The 24,069-nt window shown below is 42.5% G+C and overlaps 1 protein-coding gene and 1 long non-coding RNA gene across 11 annotated transcripts in view; one reads left to right on the top strand and one right to left on the bottom strand.

The window, feature by feature from the left end:
• Positions 1–7,604, bottom strand: LOC130542321 (uncharacterized). Of its 2 annotated transcripts, none has more exons than XR_008956805.1 (2): positions 7,453–7,604; positions 1–814 (listed from the first exon to the last, which is right to left on the bottom strand). It is a non-coding gene; the product is annotated as an uncharacterized LOC130542321 (long non-coding RNA). The 2 variants fall into 2 exon arrangements; XR_008956804.1 differs by having other exon boundaries at positions 1–6,725.
• The window catches only part of CAP1 (cyclase associated actin cytoskeleton regulatory protein 1), a 26,581-nt gene continuing 10,052 nt past the window's right edge, over positions 7,541–24,069 (top strand). Inside the window, exons 1-3 of one of the 9 annotated variants that reach the window (XM_026516570.4) lie at positions 7,541–7,853; positions 21,896–22,017; positions 22,603–22,706. In XM_026516570.4, coding sequence (XP_026372355.1) covers positions 21,906–22,017; positions 22,603–22,706 — 216 coding nt within the window. In that variant the 5' untranslated portion in view covers positions 7,541–7,853; positions 21,896–21,905. Of the gene's footprint in view, positions 7,854–11,480; positions 11,534–21,892; positions 22,018–22,602; positions 22,707–24,069 lie in introns of those variants that run through there. The other 8 variants (XM_026516573.4, XM_026516571.4, XM_026516568.4 and 5 more) reach the window with 8 other exon arrangements.

Consider the following 24,069-nt stretch of genomic DNA (forward strand, 5'->3'; position numbering starts at 1 on the left):
TTGCAAACAGGTAGTTTATTTTCAGGAGTGATCCCAAGAAACAGGAGTCAGAGACTAGGAAGGGTAAAACAGGGAAACCAGGAAAGCCAATCCAAGAATGAATGATCCAGAAGGTCACTGCTTTGGGCGTGTGGGTCTCGATTCTGCTGGAGATACTCTGCAGCACTGTAGAGTGTGCCTCATAATTGTCCAACCAGGGAAGGAAGAGGGAATACTTATTCACCGGCTCCTGTCCTTCATTGGTCAAGGGCTTCCAACTGCTGGTTAACTGCTTTGCACTCTCAAGTTGGCACTTTCAGGTTGACACGTGTGTCAAAATCATGGTGCAAGTTCCCACAGACAACCCATGAGATGAAGTCCATGAAAGTAGCCCTGGGGCAGAAAGCGAGATACTTGGAGAAAGCAGTGGAAGCTGTGGACTGTCAGGTCACACCTGCAAGCACCTGGTAGTCACAGCAATGGCTGGAGTAGAAAGGTGCACTAATGGGCACAAAGGTGCCCAATACATGGCCATAAGTCGCGAGAGTGAAGTTCTATAGGAAGCGCTGTGAGTTGTGAACCGGTGAGCAAATGTGCAGCAGCTTTTCACGTAGAACCAAAATAGATGGAGCGCAGGAAGAAAGGGTAAATATGGAGTGGCAATTCTGTCCTAATTGACTCTTAAATGTTGATCTTCATGTGTCTATGATTCTGAGCATGGCTCTTCACAAGTTCTATTACCCAAGGAAGGCATGCTTCCACCAGAGGACATGAAAATAGTTGTACTGCATTGCATACTAAGGCTGCCATTTGCCAATTTGGGCTTGTCTTGTCACTAGGTGAGACATAAAAAAGAAAAAAAGTGAATTCAGTGGTGTTCTAGAGGCAGCTCACACAGGTTTGCAGGAGTTGTCTGGGAGCTCATGTCAGCTTCCTACTGTTGCTGTAACAAATTACCGCAAGTTTAGTGGCTGCGAACAAATTCATTAGAGTTTGAAAGATCACAACTCGGAAGTGGGTCTTCTAGTGCTAAAATCAAGGTGTTAGCATGGGTGTGTTCCTACTAGAAGCTCTGAGAAAAATTGGTTGCATACCTTTTCCAGCTTCTGGAGGCTGCTTATATTCCTTGGTCATATCACTGAGACTTCTGCTTTCATTGTCACATCTCTTTTTCTAACGCTGACTTCGTGCTTCCTTCTTTCCTGATCAGGTTCCACGTTGATTTTATTGGGCCTACCTGGATAATCTCCCCACCTCGATATCCTTAATTTCATCACGTCTGCAAAGTCCCTTTGCCATGTAAGATAGTATATTCACAGGTTCCAGAAATTAGAATGTGGTCATTTTTGGAGAGCCATGATTCCATATACTACAGTGCCTTTTTCTCAACTCTACACTTAGTGACACAGTTAGTTCAAAATTGGCCACAGTGGGAGTATTTATACTACAGAAATTGGCAAATGCTACAAATCAGGACTGGAGAGCCTATTGTTAAACTTTACCTGCATGTTTTGGATTATGATGGTTGGCTGGGGTGAATGAACCTATTATCAAGGCAAAGGAGAACTGTCACTATGCTATAGGAGGGAGGAATATGGATACAATCCAGGGGATCCTTAGAGGTCCTCCTACTCCTGCCATGTTCAGTGCAGAAAGTTATGAGAATATTTTATAGGCAGGAAGGCAAGATCTCCAATCCCTTAGGAGAGAAGGTCTGAGTTACCTATAGAAAACTCATAGGCATGGGGTGCCTGGGTGGCTCAGTTGGTTAAGCACCCGACTCTTGATCTCAGCTTGGGTCTTGATCGCAGGGTCCTGAGTTCAAGCCCCATCATGGGCTTAACTTAAAAAAAGAAAAGAAAGATGGGGCACCTGGGTGGCTCAGTCGTTCAGCGTCTGCCTTCGGCCCAGGGCGTGATCCTGGCGTTCTGGGATCGAGCCCCACATCAGGCTCCTCTGCTAGGAGTCTGCTTCTTCCTCTCCCACTCCCCCTGCTTGTGTTCCCTCTCTTGCTGGCTGTCTCTCTCTCTCTGTCAAATGAATAAATAAAATCTTAAAAAAAAAAAAGAAAGAAAGAAAAAAAAGAAAAAATACGCCTCATAGCCCCAACTACAAGCTATGTGATTATATTGTAGTTCATGCAATGTAGTGGAAGTGATATATGCCACTTCTTGATCATATCCTTGAAGACTGTAGCATGCTTCCTTCATGCCCTCTTTCTTTTCCAATCGCTGTGACCCTGATGAACTGAGGTGCTGGTTGAAGATAGAGAATATGGAATGGGTAATGGATATGTAAAGTCATGAAGTCAAAACTATCAACTAAGGGGTGCCTGGGTGGCACAGCGGTTAAGCGTCTGCCTTCGACTCAGGGCGTGATCCTGGCGTTCTGGGATCGAGCCCCACATCAGGCTCCTCCGCTGGGAGCCTGCTTCTTCCTCTCCCACTCCCCCTGCTTGTGTTCCCTCTCTGGCTGGCTGGCTGTCTCTCTGTGTCAAATAAATAAATAAAATCTTTAAAAAAAACAAAACAAAAAACTATCAACTAAGACCTGTGATTGCTATAGAAAGGTTTCTTGCCATGTCAGTTCAATAGTTACATATTGTATCTAATTTTCTTCTCCTTTTCCCCCAACATATACAGGATGTACTATGTTGTGGTGGTTGACTTTAAAGATCAGTCCATAGGCTGAGGAATATGATGAAGCATCATTATGGAACTGGCAGAAGACACACATTATTTGGAGATCTTGGACTTGGAACTGGATGAAGTGACTGATGAATTTTGTTGATTCCTTTTTTTGGGTAGGGGGGTGAGTAAGGTGATGACAACTTAGATTATAAAAGGAGGTGTTGTTTTAGTGAAGAGTTTTGTTTTGTTTCATTTTTTGAAGTGTACGTATAGAAAGAAGGATACATGTTGATGTTGGGCCATTCCCAGGATTTATTATAGTGGACATCTATCATTCCTATTGGACACTCAGCATCTGCAACCCCTTCATATGTCTGGGTAACACCCCAGACAGAGAGTGCACCTTACAGCATCAAAGCCGACAGTGCTCACCATCACTTTCCTAGGGTTGCGGAGCCAGCCAATCCCCTTCTCTTTAGTTTGGGTTCCCTGAGACAAGTGACTTGGGGTAGGGAGAAAAGCCAGGAAAGGGCTCATTAATGAGTGGGTTACTGCTGTGGGCAACTGGGGCTTAGTCCTTCTTGGGGACCCTCAGAAATGATGTGAAATGTGCACCTTGGAAGTGTCCCTTTGAGGGACCAGGAAGCTGTAACTTTTGTTTACTGTTGGTTCTGGCTTTGAGACAGAAAGCAGGGTATGCTTTGTGGAGTTCCTCAGAAAACTAGCGTTCCAATTTCAGATGTTGTACCTTCCTCTTCCTTTTTCCTCTTTCCTTAAACGTGACGTGATGGCTTGGGCTATGACAGCCAACTTGCAACTCTAAGGATAAGTCTAACTGAACTGGAGAGATATCAGCTGATTTTACTGAGCCAGTAAAACTGTCTACCTCCATTCGTGTTGGGAAAAATACACTTAAAAAAAAAAAAGTCACCACACTCATGTGTTCTATTATCTACAGCCAAAAGCATTCATATTCCTTTCTTTAAAAAATCTTTTTTTATTTATTTGAGAGAGAGAGACAGCACGCATGCAAGAGATATCACAAGCAGGGGGTAGGGGTAGAGGGAGGATCACGACCTGAGCCAAAGGCAGCCGCTTAACTGAATGAGCCACCCACGTGCCCCAGCATTCATATTCCTAACTGATTTATCTAGTCTTACTTGCAGCCAAGGGCACAGGACCAGACTTTGAATCAAAAGGTAGCAATGTACAGAAGCAGACACTGTGGGGAAACTTTCTGGTGATGGGGCAGTAACAGCAGTGGTTCTGATAGAATCATCCAGACCTTATTTTGCTTTCTGGTGGCCTTCACCAGGAACACAGACAATAGACTCTATGTATTGAATAATAATTGTTACTTCTCATTCGTATTTACTGTGAGCCAGATGTTTTATAAATTCTCTCCTAATCTTCATATTAACCATTAAAGATGGGTATTAATATCCTTCTTTGAGGTTAACTGATTTGACCCAGATCACACAATAAGTGGCAGAGTGGGATTCAAGTTCAGGTCCGAGTGACATCAAAGCCAGATCTTAACCACTATATTATATTGCCAATATTTCTTTTGCTGATTTGTAATTTTTGGACCTGAAGCCCTAACTCAGGCTGGAGCCTGGGGCCCTATTCTAGGAGAGGAAGAAATATGGGCTCACAGAGATTGTTGTCTGTTATCAGTCCCTTCTGGCAGGGGGATACAGGATCTGCCCAAATGCAGACGGGCTCTGAGCCAGGCTGCAGATACAGGCGATCCTCTGAGCCAGGCTGGGAAACGCTCCAGATGAACCGCCAGACTTCTGTGTCTGAAGCTCAGAGAGATAAGGAAGAATCTTGGGTGGCACCCTCAGAGACAAAGCAATTCTGCAGGTTTAGAATGTGCTGAAATCCAGGCAAAATATGAAAGTCGTAAAATATATGAAGAGGGGAATTGTGTGAGAATCAATCAACTCTCTGTTGGTGATTCTGCTTGCAAAATGATTCACTGCACTCCTTTCTCTTCCTAGGCTGGATGATTTTGAAGTCTGAGGCTCAAAACCCCCAAACCCTGATCCAGTCTTCTTGCCACTTTCTAATAACCCATGTTCCACGTCTCAGAGCCACCTTGGTCCCTCTCACCCTTTTCAATTTAGTCACATTTTTCCATAAATGTCTATTATCAATTTTGTGCCATAGAGGCAAAGGCTCTGACCTCAAGTTACTTACAGGGAAAGAAGACATTACAAGTGTACAGATAATTATTTAATGAGGACTGTGATACCTGCCAGAAAGGGGAAAGTAATATTCAATGGGAGTGTATCCCTAGGGAACTAGATCTAACCTGAAGGTTCATATTCAGATAATCCCACTGCCATTTGCCTTTCTCCTTGTCATCTTCCTCCTTACAATCCCCTTTATAACAATGGTATCTCTGTTGCATCCCCATGTCACAGCCTTGATTCAGACCCTTGCTACCTCTGTACCTGTTTTCTAACAGATCCCCCTGCCTTTTTTGTCCCTCCCACTGAAGCCCATGCTCTACCCCGCAGTTAGAGTTATATTTCTAAAATGTAATGACCAACTCCTCCTTGCTTTCACATTAAGGTGTTACCTCTCATCTGGCACAGCTTGCTCAACCTTTCTCTTCACCCTCATCTCCTATTCTTCTCCTATAGGAACCTCTCACCTGAGCTAGTCATAGACTCCACCTCCACTACTATTAACTCATGTTTGCTCTTCAATGTTCTCCCCACCCATCACAGCCCAGGAAATGACTATTCTGAATTCCAGGCACTTATTAGCCACGTATCTGATGAGAGCCTACCATGGATGAGAAACTAGGCAAGATCGGTGAGGAGGAAAAAGCTAAAAGCCAATAGTCAGCACTTCTGACGACTGCCCCAAATGGCAACACCTGTTTCCACATTAGATCGTAAGCTCCATGAGGCCAGTGAGAGAGTCTGACCTGTCCCCTCACATACTCCTCCTTGTGCCTAGTGCAAGGTAGCATGGTGCCTAGCACAGAGGAAGAACTCAGTATTTCTTCAGTGTATAAATAAATGAATAAATAAAAGTGATAGATACTGCTCTTAAACTGCCTTCCACTGGAGTTGGAAGTACATGTGGTTAGACTCCTTAAAAGATGAGAAGTTCCTTAGGGGCCGGGGTGTGACTTAACTCATGTGTGTGCTCTTTACAAAGAATCACTTTACAGTGTGGTTTCGTATAGGTTATTGCTTCTGTTTCTCATTTTAACCCCACACATCATTATCCCCATTTTCTTCGTTTCTTTCTTCTCTTTCCTGTTTCCTCCTCTCTTTCCCCTTCCTCTGGGATGCATGTCTAGGTATTTCCTGTCTCTAAATTCAGAAAGAGATTTAGGGCTAAGTGTAGAGCTGTTTACAACGAGGGCCAGAGAGGATATTTGCCATAGGCTTCACATACATGAAGCACTCAAATATAACCATTTGATGTTATGTTTGAATAAAGTTAAAGCTTTTGTGTTGTATGTGTGTGTATGTGTGAGAGACAGTGTTTTTGTTAAATGTAAATATTTAAAATATACATTTTCTTGGTACCATATTTTGTCGTGTAGTCATTTTTCTTTTAAACATACTGGAAACCATAAAATTTAAAAAGGCCCAGATTCAACCAAGTTGGGTAATCTGGCCAATCTAATCTCTAGTTAAGTGCCCAAGCCAGGAATGGAACCCAGGATGTCTCCCCATCCAGAGGCATCACCTTCTCGAAACTGTGCCAAATGTTATTTTGGTATGGTCTATGGTAAGGGTTAAATTCATGGGATTTCATCTGATAGGTGTGTTATCTTCAAAGTTCCAAGTAACTCTGTGACTTCAGCAAGTAATTCAGCTTCCTCTTTTGAAAACTGGAGGCCATAATGGTACCTTCCACAGCGCGTTCCTATTAGGATTACATGAAAATGTTCTTGAAGCATTCAGCACAGGCCTGGAACGTTGTCAGCACGCAGTAAATGGTAGCTGTTATTATAAGAACTGTATTCGTTGAATGAGTGACTTTGGCATATAACGCCTGCATTCAACTTGAAGCTTGGAGCGGTCACAGAAGCTCAGCTGAAGGAGTGGGCACGGTAGCACTCGCCAATTTTTTCTGGAAATAAATCTTTGTGGGAGGATAATCACCGGTTGGAAAGTGTGAGGCTTGAAGGAACAAAGCTCCGATCCCAGACCCCGGGAGCGCGGAAGCGAAGTCTCTCTCCCCCGCCGGCTGCAGCCGCCGAGCGGAACGTCCCCCGGACTGAGTGGCAGGCGGCAGGACACGCCCCGCTCCGGGCGAGGCGGCCTCAACCAGCTGGGTTTTAACGGAGTGGGGCAGGATGTTCTCTAATTCCGCTCATCTTATTCTCGGGGACCACACCCAGCGCGCGGGGAGGAAGGACTGCAAAACCGCGGGGCGGAGGCTTCCGCGCGGCCCCAGACCTGACCATCTATGGTCACAGAGCACGCGAAACAAACAGGAAGTGGGGCGAGCCTCCACCTTCCCAGCCCGGAGGTAGAGCGAGCGGAGCGATGGCGGGCACGCCCAGAAACCCAGGGCTGAGCCCACGCGCCCCACCGACCCACCCCCTCCCCCGCCACGCCAGCCTCCGCAGGTACCCCCAGAACACTGTCCAGACCAACGGCCTTTCCAAGTCACAAACGGGGAGACTGAGGTACGCACGCCCAAAGAGGCGGAGCTTAGCTTCGCTCTCCTTTAAAGCAGACGATTGCCCCGGATTCCCGCCCTCAGAGAAGCCTGCCTCCTGGTCCCTTCAAGACCCCTTCCCGATCGCTAGGCCGGTGCTCTGCCATTGAGACCGCACTGATAGGAGCACTAATTAGCCACTCACCTGTCCTCCTTCTCCGGAGGTGGAGCTTAGCCGGTAATTTGGGCCCTTCATTGGTCCGGACGACTCGGCTCCCGCCACTGGGCGGAGAGGCGTGGCCTCCCCTTGAGCACGCTCCCCGGGCCGCTCTCGCTTTGGGGGCGGGACTCTCTCCCATGTGCCCTCAGGGCTAGCGAGGATTCTCCCTTCCGGGCGTGGAGAATAGGGGGCGGAGCCACGAGCGGGGCGGCCAGACTTCCTTCCCGGTCTCTCCTCCACCTCGGCGTTTCAGCGGCCGTCCATTTCCGGTGGGGGTGCCGCGCCCAGTGAGGGCCCGGAAGTGGGTCGCGCGAAGATTGCTGGGCGGTTCTTGCCGGAAGTGGAGAGCGGCTGATCGCAGTCGGGAGGTGAGGCGGAACTCTGAGGTGAGGGTACGCGGCCGGGTGGGGACTGGGGTCCACTCCGCGGCCCACCGGCCCCTCGCGTTTTGAATGGCCCTTCCGGCGTGTGCGCTCATGGTGAGCCCTACTGAAGGGGCCGGAGCGGAGGCCCTCAGGCCGACCCGGAATCCTGGGCGCGGTCTCTTGAGGTGGGGCCAGGGTGACCAACTGAGCCGGGCTCCTCTGGGGAGGCCCCTCCGCTGGATTTCTCGGTCCTGGCTGTCAGCCTCAGCGGGGCCTGATTCCTAAGGTGCCCAGACGTAGCCATTCCTAAGGAACCAGCGACACCTTAGAGTCTTCCCTAGCCCCCATCTCGTCCCCATTGCACGGATGGGTAAATTGATCCCCGGACGAAGAGGCTGGTCTGCGATCTTACAGCGAGTGAGGGAAACAATTGGAATCAAGACCTTAATTCCTTAGATCATCAGTTCCAGATCCTTCTCACGACTGTTTCCCAGGAACCTTTCTCTACCTCTTAAGTGGTCTTCCGGTCGGTGTCGTCTCGCAGGCAGCTGCAGGTTAAAGACCGCCCGCTGCGTGTTTTTTTGGTTTTGTTTTGTTTTTTGTTTAATGCAACCTGTTTGGAATGCCTGGGGAGTTTTTCAGAAAAGAGTGGGGCCAGTCTTCGTATTTGCGGTCAGATAGCCTCTCATTCTTCCAGGTCTGTTGCTCCTTTTCTGAAAAGCTTAGTTAACTTTATTGCAGGTGTTGCATACTTCTGGACCTGAAATCAGATGGCTCAGGTTTGGTCTGGCCCCACTGCTAAGTATCTGTAGCCATAGATGCATTGTTTAACTTCCTTGAGCTTTATTTTTTTCATCTTTTAAGTGGAGATCTGTGCTTACCTCACAGGATTAAATTCAGTGTAACAAATTCTGTTTACTCACTCAGGCACTGCCATATCCAGGGAATACAGTTTTGAAACAAAACAAGCCAGACCCTGCCCACGTGGAGCTAACAGTTTTTGCAGGGACGTTTAAGAAGTAATTATAAATGTGGTGAGTGTTAGGAAAGAACAGGGTATTATGGAAATACATAACTTGGGGCTCAGGAAAACCCCTTCTGCAGAGCAAAATTTAAGATTAATTTTGCAGGATAAATAGCAATAAGCTTGATGAAGAGAGGATGAGAACCTTTTAAGGCAGAGGTTAGTAGCGGAACTGTGTTAGTTGAAGCTCTTTGTAGGGATCCCTGTTCAAGTAAAAAAAACAGGACAGCTCAGCATATTCATCATTCACCACTGATTCATTGAGCCCTTAGTATGTTTGAAGCACATATTAAATGAGGCGCTTGGCCCTGGTGGCTAGGAGTATAGTTGTTGCTGTTAGTGGGGGGGGGGGGGGGGCAGACAATTGACCTCTCGGTCAATCAGGGATGGCTTACCCTGTCATAATGCTCTGTGTGAGCACAAGGCTATGCAAGAATAGAGGAGAAATACTTGAGTCGGTTTCTACGCTTTGAGGAGGAAATGGAGGATAAGTCTAGCAGAACTTATTTAGCCATATGGTGGATCTGGAAAAGGGGTTTACAGGCGAAGAGTGCAAGGACATGGAGATCTGGACCTGTGAAAAACCACGGCTAGTTCAGTGTGACTGAAATTCCAGTAACGCATGGAGAAGTGAAGGAAGTGGGAAGTGGTGGGTCAAATATGAAGGACCTTGTAAAATCATGCTGAGTAATGTGGATCTTACTTGGAAAGCTGTGAGGAGGCTTTGAAGGGTTTTATGTAGGAAAATGATGTGGTCAGATTTATGTTTTAGAAAGTTTAGTTTGTCGAGTTGGAAGGGACATGATGGTGAAGTAAACCAGTGTTGGGAAGCTTTTACCATAGTCCTGGCTTGAACTAAGACCCTGACAGTGGGAAAGAGAGGAGGGATCAAATTTGAGCAGTATTTAAAAGATGGAATCTGTAGAATTAGAGGCTAATTTTTTATGGAAATGAAGAAATAGGAGTAGTCTAGGATGAATGCCTGGCTTTCTGGCTTAGGGAACTGGGTGGTACCATTTGCTGAGGTAGGTAATGTGAGAGGAGTCAGTTGGGGAGGTGGCATGGAAAGAAAATGAATTTTGGACATATTTAATTTGAGATGTTTGCAGCCCATTGAAGCAAAGATGTCTGCTAAGGTATCCCAACTAGAGGAAACCAAGAGCAAACCTGTGGAGGCAGGAAAGGGCTTACATTCAGTGAAGTACCTGGAGTATTGGAGTTTGCCTTGAGTTTGCAGCAGAAGATAAGACCAGAAAAAAAAAGGTAGATAGATGGCTGCCAAGTTGGGAAGGGCTTTTGATGCCTTGTTTGAATGTGTTTGGGTTTTATTCTGTGGTTGTCAGTTTGCTTATTGTTTGAGTTGTGTTGGTCCAGCATAAAGAAATTTCTGTAGGAATTTCCCACATTTTCTTCACTAGAAATACTTCCTCAATCAGGTGGGCATAATTTATGTCTGAGAGGAGTTTAAATAAATGGTAGTGGTGAAAGTACTTTGCCAAGCACAACCTGTCATGCAAAGCAAAATTGGTGGCATTGTTAAGTTTCAGTGAGCATGTTTTTGCTGAGAAGGTTAGCCATTTAATTTGTAAAATGCTTTGTTTCCAATTTGAGGGGCGATCTTTTTTCTCACCCCTTTTCTTGGTTGTACATACATATGTTTAGTTGTAATTATTTTTTTAACCAGGGACTAAGCCTTTAAAAAGTGACTTCCTCCTTTTGGTTTTCTGTGAAGCGTTGTGAGTCAAAGATGCATTTTACTTAAACGAGCAAATGCAAAGTGTCATTGGAGGTTGAACCCTCTGGTTGGAAATTTAATCCTGAGATTTGAAATCTGAGGATCCTCAAGCCATATCTTACCCAGTACTAGTGATTATCCCTTTGAAATGTCATCATCAGTTTCTTTTTTTACTTTCTATTAACCTGGTTTTCATACTTAAATTTCACCTTCTCTACCATAACCAGACTAATCTTTTAAAAAGAACCATTTTCATCTTCTTATCCTAACCTGGCTTCATATTCCTAAAGAATCAAATCTAAACTCCATTGTCCAGTTCACAAAATTCTCCACAGTTGGAGTCTTACCTTAATATTCATTAGATGATGCAGATAGACATTCTAATTTAGAAAGTCCTAAATTACTACATTAACTTTTTTTTTATACCTTTTGCTCCTTATTATACTAGAACAGGGTTTCTTAGAAACCGTGGCACAATTGACATTTAGGCTGGATGGGTCTTCATTGTGGGGTTGTCCTACCTGTACATTGTGGGATTTTAGCAGTATCCCTGGCCTCTACCCATCAGATGCCAGTAACACTTGCTCAATTGTGCCTACCAAAAATGTCTCCAGACATTGCGTGATGTCTCCTGGAGGACAGAATTGTCCCGATTGAAAACCACTGCATTAGAAAGTATCATAACTATGATTGTGTAGCGTCTTATCTCCAACTAAATTTTCTAGGGCAGGTTTCATGGCCATGCTTAGCACAGTGTATGCACATGATAAGCACTGGGTATCCTTTAGTGAATGAATCATTTTTCATTGAGGCATCAAGAATTATTGTTTATTCAGGGAATTTCTGGGTGGTACTTGAAGGACTTGCTTTTTGGTTTTCCTCAGAGGATGTGATCTTCGTAGAGATGCCTCTCGTGAAGCCCTCACTAGAAGAAAGCTTTGGGTTAGTTGACAGTGCAAGTCAGCAGATACACATATCCTTTACATCGGATATATAAATTCCTATTATGTTCATGGTGCCTGCATTTAGACAGCTTGGTTTAGTGAACAGGGATTACCGTTTATTTTAAATTGCTTATAGTTTATGATGTTAGTACTCTGTTTATTTTGATTGATAAAACTGTTAGAGTTGACTCATGTTTAAATTAATGCACCTACAGCATTTACCATGAAACTATTTCTTTTTTGATACATTATGTAAACTTAATAAAAAGAATCAAAACTCTAAAAATATTCCTTAGCTATAAAAAAGCTTTGTTTGCCTTGTATTATCAGACCTGTAGTGTTAAACTTTTCCATTTGACTGGAAAATATAGCTGAAATATTTCATGGAAGGAGCGAGCTTGCTTTTTTTGTTTTTTGTTTTTCTCCTGCAGAGGTCATTTAAAATTCCTATACTTAAGTTTAATTGTAGACTTACAGTCACATATCTTTTTCATATCTCTCGCTGTAGCTGAATCATGGCTGGGGACAAAAGGCATTCTTGGATCCATCTTTATGCAGCTACCCAGCTGAAATCTTAGCCAGTGCACTTTTTCCTTATACAAGTAAAAGATGCCTGCTGAATGCTTTATGAATGCTCATAACATTCCTTAAATATAAGAGAGAGAGGGGAACCCATGTCCACATAAAGTTGGTTATTTGCCCCAACCATTGAAACAGCTAGTCCCTAAGTCTGACTTCACCTTACATATTCTAACTAGCCTTACTCGCTCCTGGAATTTCAGATAGGGGACAGAACTGGAGATAGGTGCTGATACTGGATTGGATTCTTTCCCTCCCTAGAAGATAGGCCTTTCTCTTTTAATCTAAACCTCAGATGGCAATGAGTCAGACACTAAATGTCATTGGTTCCCTCAGTGAAACCAAATGCTTGGGGAAGAACAGTGGCTCCTGATTTGGGTTAGATTTGATGGCATCTTTACTGGGGCAAAGTGGTATCTGTTCTTTGGTTTCTGGGTTAAAACAACCAACTCATAAATATCTCCTGTTAGCATGTCTGGGTTTTGCTTTGTGACATATTAGAGCCTAGTGATGAGAACTAGGCTCAAAATCTATATTGTTAGGAGTAGAACTAACTAATGCCTTATAGCTTTGCGGTACCTTAGGAGAGATATCCAAGTGGAGCTGGCTTTTGTTTTGTTTTATTATAAAGAAATTCTGCTAGAGGTTTGAAAAATGGGTAAATTGTCCAAAACCCCATCACGTCTAATGTGACAAATACTGTAAATTTTGTGTTCTCTTCAAGTCTTTTTCCACAGTACATTTAGCTATTCCCCTGTAAGTAGAAGTCTAAGGTTTGTTTGTTTGTTTGTTTGTTTGTTTTTAAAGCAGGCTCCACAGGGCACCTAGGTGGCTCAGTCAGTTGGGTGTCTGACTCTTGATTTCGGCTCAGGCCATGATCTCAGGGTTGTGGGATCAAGCCCTGTATTGGGCTCTGTGGTTGGTGCAGAGTCTGCTTCAGATTCTCTCTCTCCCTCTGCCCCTCGTCACCCTGTGTGTGCTCTCTCTTAAATAAGTAAATAAATAAAATCTTTAAAAAAACAAATAAATAAAGTAGGCTCCACACCCAGCATGGAGCCCAACACAGGGCTTGAACTCACAACCCTGAGTTTAAGACCTGAGCTGAAATCAAGAGTCAGACCCTTAACCAGCTGAGCCACCCAGGCGCGCCAGTAGAAGTCTAAGTTAATACTGCAGTGAACATCCATCTGCCTATCACTTTTCCCACATTTGTATAATTTTCTTAGGATGCCATCTCAGGAACAGAATTAAAAAGTCAAGGCCAAATGAAGCATTTTGAAGCAGATCAGTTGGGCTGTCATAGTTGTGCTATCATAGTGTACGAGCTGACTTGGATAACTGCGTTTCAGTTTTACTTAAGGATATGACTTAGAGGATCAGCAACAGACACAGTAGAAAACACTTTAAGCATAGCAACTTTCAACTCAATAGACATTCATACCACCGGCTTAATTGCCTGGTGAGATGAGACAAGAACTTGAGGAGTAACCCGGTTCCATTTACTTCTGAACAACTTCCTTGAATAGGCAGAAGGAATTGGATTGTTTGAACTGTTAGAATGATGAGCCTGTGAAGCAGCTTTGGCAAGAGTCACTAGCCATTTCTGATTTTTCTTGGTTTCAGACCACAAAAGAAATTGCTGGAGAATTAACCTCATAGTTTTCTTTTTGCTCTGCGTGATACACTCCAAGAGCCTATCCATTCTCATGACTTCAGGATACTTCTTTGCTGATAACTTGCAGTCAGTCTCCAGCCTTGATCCTTCCCCAAGCTTGATTTCTAAATACTTACCCACTTAGAAGCTTCATCTCCTCTTCAGACTCTGCTTATCCCAAACTGACCTCATCTTCTTGCCCTAATACGTGCCAGAAACCTGTTTCTGCCTTTAGTGTCATCATTCTCGTAGGTCCCCTGGATTTGCAATTTGAGTCGTCTTTGACTCCCTTCTCTGAATGCTACAGTACTCAGTAGTCAGTACCACACAGTTAGTACTTGTTCTGTGTTTAATGCACACTTGTTTTGTATGACCTCCAGGGGCAGTACCAAGATCAGTGGGTGGAAGTTGCAGGGAAGCAGATTTTGCCTCCATATAAGGAAGAACTTTTAAATACTTTGAGCTGTCTGAATGGAATGGGCTGTCTCCACAGGTCTCGGGTTCTCTACACTGAAGGTGTTTGAACAGTGGTTACCTGACTAATTGCTGAGAATGTTGAAGGGATTGTTTGGGCATCAGATGGTGTTTTTACAAGATGATTTCTAGAATCCCTCCTAATCCTGACAGCCAGTAATTCAAGGGAAGGTAGCTTTGTTTCTCCTGCTAGATTCTCTTGGGACAGGAAAACTATTTTACCATTCTTTTATATTCCTGCTTAATTCAGGTGCTAGTCACTTAGTTACTTTAAACCGATTACTTGTAGGTTAATTGATTCTTTTCTTTTGGTTTCTGTATCTGGCTAGACACTAAATGTTGTGGGTTTTTTTCCTTTGAAATATAAAAAATACTTTTTCAATAGCCCTCTTACTTTATAGCTGGATGAACAGCAGCATTTCAACCTAACTTAGACCATAATAGCTTCCTAGTTCAACCTAACCTATACCTTAATATCTTCCCCATTCCAAATCGCATTCTGTTAATCAGACAGTATCTGTGAAAATTTTGCTTTTTATTATTCCTTCACTCAAAATGCTTAAACAGTTTCACATTTATCACAGCATCAGATTCAAATACTGTCTGGCTTTCAGTGCCCTTCATAACCTAGTCTGGCTTGCTTATCCAGCCTTTTTTTTCATGATACTCAATGCTCTGTGCAGGTTAACCTCACACTTTATGTACATAGCCTTTGATTGCTCTGGAGTGTCTCCCCTTTTTCTTTTACTTTTTCCATCAAGATGCCCCGCTTCCCTCCTAACACTGGACCATCTCCAGTCCTCACTGATTTTCTCAACTCTCAGAGCATATGGTCATTTATACTGTTTCATTCAGAACCATACAACTTCTGCAAAGAAAAAGCCCTAGTATATAGGCTGGTACTATAACTTTTCCTCATCTATGTGGAATTAGAAAAAGTTCTCTTCCTAATCTCTAACAGAACTTTAGAAAATGTCATCCTTATTTATTCCATTGGCATTTTCATTTGTGTTGGCCTTCCTATTTAGAATGAACGTTTCCGGAGGGCAGGGCCCACATGTCTTCTGTGTCTGTAGTAGCTGCTAAGTACAGTGCTAAGCTCTTTGACTTTACGAGCATCTCCTGTGTGCCAGGTTGTTCTAGGTGCTGCGAATTGGTGGAGCTGGGTTGGGGGAGGAGAGTGGATAAATTCCCGTCCTCCTGGAACCTGCCTTCTAGCACACTGCATGCAGCGATAACATTTTACATTGAACTGCATTTTATGGCTCCCAGAACAACTCATCTCCTTTGATCCTTCCATCTCTTATGTGCTAGGCGAGGACCCATTACTAAATGACTGTCCTTTGGTTAGACAGTGAATACACGGCAAAGTTGGGACTCAAAGCTTGGTCTCCTGAATCCTGGTTTTTTTCCTTAGACTTCTGTGATTAGGACTGCCTCTCTTTCTGAAGGTTTTATGATGAATGATTAGATAGTTGCACATTCATTTATGGAGGCTTACACTTGGTTCTTGGCTATTGTCAATCAGAGATGACAACAAGATCAGGCAGAGCTATAGTTTTCTACTCTGGCACTTCTAAATTCTTGTGGAAAAGCCTTATTTTAAACATTTGCTTTCCAAATATGTGTCATCTACACTATGAAGAAATATTGGCCTCCATGAAGAAAATTGAAAGCAGGTACATTAAAAGCTGCTAATAATGTAACTAAGGACACCATGAAGAGGCCTCAAGCCCACAGGGCTGTGCTCAGCAAGTGGTAGGGGCTGGATTCTGTGATGAACCACATGGTCACTTAATTGCTTAAAAGCCATGTAGAGTGGTGGGAAGAGCCTCAGACTAGGATTCAAAAATTTGTGCACGGAGCCTAGGTTCTCTAGCCACCGGTTGATCCATATCTGGCAGGCTTTTTAACTTCTGTGAGTTTCTTCATTCTAAAGGTGGGGATCAGGGGCGCCTGGGTGGCTCAGTCGTTAAGCGTCTGCCTTCAGCCCAGGGCGTGATCCCAGAGTCCTGGAATCGAGCCCCACATCAGGCTCCTCCGCTGGGAGCCTGCTTCTTCCTCTCCCACTCCCCCGCTTGTGTTCCCTCTCTCTGGCTGTCTCTCTATAGCTCTGTCAAATAAATAAATAAAATCTTAAAAAAATAAAAAATAAAGGTGGGGATCAGTATCTTCATAACAGACCCCATAAAATTATATTACGTCTCAAAAGAAGCAACAGATTGATGATGTAAAGCACTTACAAGTGTAAAGGAATATTTTTAATTAATATTATATAATCTAATAAACAATGTTATTTTCTTTATGGTTACTTGGTTTGAAGATCTCTTTATCATTGTGATTTGTGCCCAAGAAGGTAGCATTTATTTATTTATTTATTTAAAGATTTTATTTATTTATTTGACAGAGAGAGAGACAACCAGCGAGAGAGGGAACACAAGCAGGGGGAGTGGGAAAGGAAGAAGCAGGCTCATAGCAGAAGAGCCTGATGTGGGGCTCGATCCCAGATCGCCGGGATCACGCCCTGAGCCAAAGGCAGACGCTTAACCGCTGTGCCACCCAGGCGCCCCAGAAGGTAGCATTTATTTGACAGATGGGGTATTTGTAAGATCCTGCAGACAGGCAAGGAGGGGGGAAAAAAAGGGGAAAAAATCTCCCCAGATTTGTCAGAAGAGACAGCCAGACTTGTTTTGAGGGGCAAAAGGGTAAAGGACCCTATTAGCCTACTGTATTTATAGTGCCTACTACAATTATAGTACTGGAATTACAAAGACATGGTCCCTCCCTTAGGGTGGCTAGTTGCCTATTAACTATTAAATAAATGATTTTAAACCACTATATTAAATGCGTGGTAGAGATAAGTGTACAATGTTAAGGGAGCACAGACTGGAAATGCTTCTTAGGGAGGTGGTACTTTAGCTGAGTCTTAAAAGGCAGTAGGAATTCTAGAGAGGGAGCAGATTGAAAAGGAAAAATATACCAAACTGGACAAGCTTCCTAGAGAAGGTAACACTTTAGCTGAGTCTTAAAAAGGCAAGTAGGAGTTATGAGACGAAACAACAACCAAGCGGAATAGATCGCATGAAGGCTCAGAAGTGAGAGAAAGCATGATTCTTTCTGGAAATGCAGGCAGTCCTGGCTTTCTTAGTGTGTTTAGAAAGGGTGTGGCAAGAGGTAAAACTGGAGGAGAGTAGTAGGAGATAAAGCAGGACCAGATTATGGAAACCCTTATCTGGACTTTACTCTGAATGCCCTGGGAGAGTGCTGAATGATATTAAGTAAAAGACTATCATAATTACATTTGCATTTGAAAAAGATTATGGTGGTAGTATGGAGAATGGATAAACAAGGTTTATTACTGTAATTAGGAGAGACTGGCAAGGAGGTTATTGCAGTAATCTAGGCAAAGTCATGAAGACCTGATTTTTGACAGTCAGGATGAAGGCAAGGGGCATCTACTCATGAGATAAGCAAGATAGAGCCTATGGATTTTGATGACTGACTAGATTTGGGGGAGTAAGGAACAATATAATTTAGTTAACACTTAAGGGGTCCTTGCTGTTTCTCAGCACTGATCCAGTCCTGCTACATGTACAGTTGACCCTTGAACGACATGGGTGTCAAGGGTGCTGACTCCCCAATGCAGTTGAAAATCAGCATATAATTTTTGACTCCCCCCCCCCCCCCCGGATTTACTAATAGCATAGGGTTGACTGAAAACCTTAATGATAACATAAACAGTTGATTAACATATATTTTGTATATTATATATATTATATACTATATTCTTACAATAAGCTAAAGAAAAGAATGTTATTGAAATCAAAGGAAGAGAAAATACATTTACAGTACTGTATTGTGCAAAATTCATATGTAAATGGATCTGCGCAGTTCAAACCTGTGTTGCTCAAGGGTCAAGTCTATTTCCCCTTTATTCTGACTTCAGCTCTTTAGATTTTGTACTGTTTTCTCCATTATACAAATAAGGAAGCTGAGGCTCAGAAAATTTGATAACACTCATAGTCACGTGCCAGTGAGTACTGTTATTCAAACCCCCAAACTGTCTGACTTCTCTAAAGACCATGCTCTTAACCACTCTTTGTTGCCTAATAGTCCCTGGGTTACTAACTTGGTCAATCAAGTGATTGATAGTGCTGGATTTCTGAGACACTGGGGGTGGGAGGTGTGGGAAGATGATGAGTTCTGTTTTGGGTACTTCAGTTTGAGATGGTTTCTAAACATTCAGGTAGGGATGTCTAGAAGGAAGCTGGATCTAAAATTATAAATTTCAGAAGAATGGCTTGAGCTGGATATGCTGCTTTGGGAGTCTTTGGTCTTTAGATGGTTGTCGTGGTGCCATTCTGGAAGCAGACTGGATGATACTGCAGTAATACTAATTGAAGGCTTTGGAATGGACATGACCACCTGAAGAACATGAATATGTGTGTGGGGATGGAGAATTAGACAAGGTGTGTCTTTTGGTCCCTCAATTCTGGATATTCTTTCCTATAGCATCTCAAATTTCACCCTGCCTTTACCAAAAACAAAAAACTAAGTACTGTTCTCCTGTTTGGTTAATGGTAGAATGAGATTACTGTAAGTGATAGCTAAATTATCCTTTTATATTCTGTTCAAATCAGGCAGTAGAACTGTAGCTTGTTTAGCAATGGAAGTTTACAGGTCCAAGTGAAATACAGAAAAAAAGGATCCAAAATCTCATGAAGATGAATTACTAAGCTTTTAAGATGGCCAAGTGTTCACTAATCCTGGCAGCCATTAGAGACATTTGTACTATGTTTTCCATGTTAACACTAGCCTCAACCTGTAGTATCCATTGTATATGAAGGATGTGTTTTATAACAGAACAGGTGGTATCTTTTTTTTTTTTTTTTTTAGGATTTTATTTTTAACAGAGTGCCTGGGTGCTGGGTGGCTTAGTCGGTTAAGTATCTGATTCTTGATTTTGGCTCAGGTTATGATCTCAGGGTCATGAGATCAATGCCTGCATCAGGCTCTGCACTGGGCATGGAACCTGCATGGGATTCTCTCTCTCTCTGCCTCTTGCCCCCCCTCACTTGGGAGCATGTGCTCTCTCCCTCTCTCTTAAAAAAAAAAAAATGAAGGGAAAAAAGATTTTAAGTAATCTCTACACCCAGCATGGGGCTCAGATTTGCAACCCTGAAATTAAGAGTTGTACGTTCCACTGACTGAGTCAGCCAGGTGCCCCTGGAATGGGTGTTATCTATTAATGGAAGATAGCTTGGGAGTTTACTGAATTCCTTGCCTTTTCCCCTGAGACTTATCGACTGTGGTGGATTATATATGAATCTGTTCCTGGACAGTATCCAGAATGGTCAGTAATTTGGGTACTCGGGTGATGGTGGCATAACATAAGGGAGAATATATTGGTTGCTTCTAGTCTGTTTCATTTGTGAGAAGAGCAGAGACTTGTAGACTTCTGCTACTTCTCCAGGCCAGGGAATGAAAAGGTTTATTTGGTTCACATTTTCACTTTTTTCTCTGATTGTCTTTTAAATGACATTCTTGGCTTGCCTGGCTGACTCAGAAGAACATGCGACTTGATCCTCAAGGTTGTGAGTTTGAGCCCCACATTGGATGTAGAGATTACTTAAATAAGTCAAAACAAACAAAACATTCTCAAGATGTCAAAATATGTGGAAGTATGGCAAACATGCTGGCACTATGAAGAAATAAGTGATTCTTAAAATAATAGTGTTTAAAAATGTAGAATTCATTATCTTAGACTTTCTTTAATAAAATCAAAAGTATTTAAACTTGAGTTAAATTTTTTTCATGGATATTAAGGAATGTGGCGTTAATTTTTTTTTCTTTTTTTACTTTTTACTATCCTTATTTAAAAATGAAAATTTTATCTTCTGTGATGTTGCTATATTAAGGTCGGTCTTGAAGAGTTGAAAGCCTGTTCAGATGTCATGGCAGTGAAAGATACTATTAAATAAATTTTTTTCTATGATTTTAAAAAAAAACATTCTCTGGTAAGTCACTAGGCCCAGAGAGACCCAGAGCCTATACACAGAAAAGAATGGACAGGGATTATATTGTCTTCCTTGGAGCGCCTGGGTGGCTCAGTCAGTTAAGCGTCTGCCTTCGGCTCAGGTCATGATCTTGGGGTCCTGGGATCGAGCCCCGTGTTGGGCTCCCTGCTACTGGAGAATCTGTTTCTCCCTCTCCCTCCTTCTGCCCCTTCCCCTCCACCCCCGCTCGTGCTCTCTTTTTCTCTCTCTCAAATAAATAATAAAATCTTTTTTAAAAAATTTAAAAATATTTCCTTACTTAGTCTTGTAAGCTGCCTATCGCCTCCACAGGGAGGACAGTGTGTTAGGTTGAGATCTTCTGACATGTCATCATCTTTGAGGAAATTGTAATTGCTATGGTCATTTTAGGCAATTTCAAGGGTGTTGAGTTCATTCAGCTTCAGTTACCTGAACTAATTACTGTTTTGAAGTGGGATCTCCCAAGTCAAGGCTTTGACTGAAATTTCACTGACTTATTTTTGTGATATCACTTATGTTCTCAAACATTTCATGTGAATGTGTTTTGAAAACATTTAATGATTATTTATATGTATAGTATGGCAGCTTTCAGAACACTTGTCCCTCTGGAGTTTTGGGACACTATGCTTCAGGCTCATTAACTTCATAAATATTTTACTTGGACACCTTCTACTTGCCAAGTAGTGGTCTAGATGGTAGAGTATAATAGGGAACAAGCCAGAGAAGTTCCTTTCTTTGGTAGAGCTTACTTTCTTTAGGATTTAGACATCGAGTGAGACTAGTTTCAGATAAATTAGTACTTGTGAAAGATCTGAAAAAAGCTCTTCTGGATGTGTGTTTTCCTACTGCAAGTCCAGATCATGCTATCATTTGTAAAGCCTGGCTCAGATGGCAGCATGTCCATGCTATCCTCATCTGATTCTTTCAGCTGATACACTGTCCTTTCTGAAATTCTGTTGCTCTATCTGCAACATTCTTCTATCACCTTAACATTTTTTTCTATTTGTTTGTAGTTGTTGTAATACATGTCAAGTACCCACTGTTAGACTGTAAGTTATTGAGGGCAGAATAAGTACCTATTCGTCTTGGTTTGGGACATTCCATATGTAGGCAGCAGGATGTTGTAGGACAAAACACTGAACTTAGAGCTAGAAGACTTAAATTTGAGCGCTGGCTTTCCTATTAATTAACTAGCTGTGTGACTGTAGGCAAGTCATTTAACTTCACTGTAATTAAGTTTCCTCTCTCTATAAAGTGTAGTAATTAACTTTCCATTCCTGAGTAGTTGTTGGTAGGCACAAACTGAGATATGTGACTGTACTACTTTATAATAAATTCTAAATTCTAGCACAAATATTTCGTGGTATCATAGTAAATATTAAGTATTCGAATGAGTAATTCTTTGCTTTCAGTGAATACCTTTTTCTGTGTAGCTCTCTTGTTTAATGAAGTCTTTATGATTTTGCAAATATGTTAGTCTATTTTTCATTTTGTTTTATTATTAACTGATTCTATTCTTCAGATTTAGCATCCTCCTCACCCCATGAGTATTCTGTCTTTTCTCCTTAGGTGCTATGTACTGTTAAAATAACGAGTGACGTATGATCTCTTTCAGCAGGTGGTACATTATGGCTGACATGCAAAATCTGGTAGAAAGATTGGAGAGGGCTGTGGGCCGCCTGGAGGCAGTATCCCATGCCTCTGACATGCACTGTGGGTATGGAGACGGTGCTCCAAAGGGTAAGCAGTGCCCAGCGCAGCAGAATACTTTGAATGAAGACTCCGTGCCGTGGCCTGAAATTTTTCTATCACAGTGTATTCTCTCTTTTGGAGTTAACTTCCCAAAACGCTTAATCTACTAAGTTCATGGCCTCTGAACAGATTAAGGGAGGAAGTGACTTGTGTAGGGAGGCCTGTGGTTATTTTAACATAAGAACTTCCTGCTTGTGTGATACTTCCTGTTCTTTCTTTAGCATAACCACTCTAGTGTGAGTTGAGTGACAAATGATATTAAAATTTCCTCTGTCCAAATGATTGGCAAATTAACCATTTTGCATGTGCACCAAATGAATCATAGAATGTTAGAGCTAAAAGGGAACTCGGGGGATCATTTTTTTTTAAGTTTTCATTTTATAGGTAAAAAAAATTAAGCTCAGAGAGGAAAAGGAACTTGGGGTCACACAGTCAATTAGTGGTGGTACCGGGCTCATGTTCCAGTATTCTGTTTACTGTATTAACCTTTCTTCTCCACTTTCATGTGGAAGTGCTTTTTAACAGATCATCTTTCTGGGCATGACTGACTCTTTGTGGTGTGTCTCTCTTTAGCAGGAGCAGCTCCGTATGTGCAAGCATTCGACTCACTGCTTGCCGGTCCTGTGGCAGAGTACCTGAAGATCAGTAAAGAGATTGGGGGAGATGTGCAGAAACATGTAAGGATGTTTTGTCCCTTTTTCCCTCTTTTAAGGACTGGTGACTATCTTCAAATCCTACTCCTTGGTTTAAGAGCCCCTTGAGAGGCTCCTGGCTTCTTCATTGAGGAGCTTTCTCCATGCACTGGAACAGTTCCTCAGAATTTTCCAGGCCCTCTGCTTTTATCACATTTTCTGCATGGGCTTCTTTTATACTGATAACTTGCTTGGTGCATAAAATATGGCTTGGTGGGGGGCGCCTGGGTGGCTCAGTCAGTTAAGCATCCAACTCTTGATTTTGGCTCAGGTCATGATCTCAGGGTCATGGGATCGAGTCCCACATTAGGCTCCATGCTCAGCAAGGTGTCTGCTTGAGATTCATTCTCACCTTCTCCCCCTCCTCCCACATGTGTACAATAAATAAGTAAATAAGATCTGTTAAAAAAAGTTAAAAGATGGCTTGGTTGTCTTTATAGTGAGAGCATTTTACCATTTTGATCCCAACATGTTATATAACCAAGTCTAGGGTGGCTTATTCAAAGGAGTCATAGTTATGACTTAGCATTTATAAAACTATGCATGATAGTTATTAGTTATGCTAATGTGAGTTATTTTCACACTTAGCTCACAGCAGGAATGTGAAGTAGACAATGACAGGTGCCTCTCCACCCACCTCGTTTCATGTGCTGCCACCTCCATTGTCACCACCCCCACACTCAAATATATATTCTGAATCTCTCTTTGGGACCCAAAATCTTTTTGCTTGTCCTCTGAGTGATCCTCTGTGAGCAAAAACCATGTTCAGGATCTTCCTGACCCTTCAGCAAGACCAGTTGCTTGGTCTTTGGAAGATCTATTTTGAGTGTTTTTCATGTGCCATCTGTTGGCAGTGGTATTAGCTCTAGTGAGTGGGACTGGGACTTAGATACAAGAGTGGGGGCTTGCATTTTTACTTTATACAGTGTGTAACATTTACAAAGATTTAAAAACATGTATCACTTGTATATTCTAAAAATGCAAATCTAGAAAAAATAGGTTACCTTATTTGAATTTTTGTGTTTAGATAGTGCTTATAGCCTCAAGTTTCTTAAACTCTTTTGACCAGTGCTATCAGTAAAAATATGTATTTCTAACTGGTCATAAGTTTCATTAAGCAGTGTTTCTCCTGCTTGTACTGTGCTCTTTTTTGTTTTTAATCCAAATGAGTTATGACCCAGCCTTTGAGAAATAGTTGTAATTTAAAGGAGTAAATACCTTGAGAATTTAGGCATAAATTTGGCCTTTGCCTTTACTTCTGCCTCAAGTTTTTGAGAGAAGAGCTTTTTCGGTGATGAGAGACAGGAGGGATTTTTCTGTGCACTTCATATCACACTGCATGTCCATT

This window comes from Ursus arctos, unplaced genomic scaffold (assembly GCF_023065955.2).
Source record: "Ursus arctos isolate Adak ecotype North America unplaced genomic scaffold, UrsArc2.0 scaffold_32, whole genome shotgun sequence".
NCBI classification, from domain to species: Eukaryota; Metazoa; Chordata; class Mammalia; order Carnivora; family Ursidae; genus Ursus; species Ursus arctos.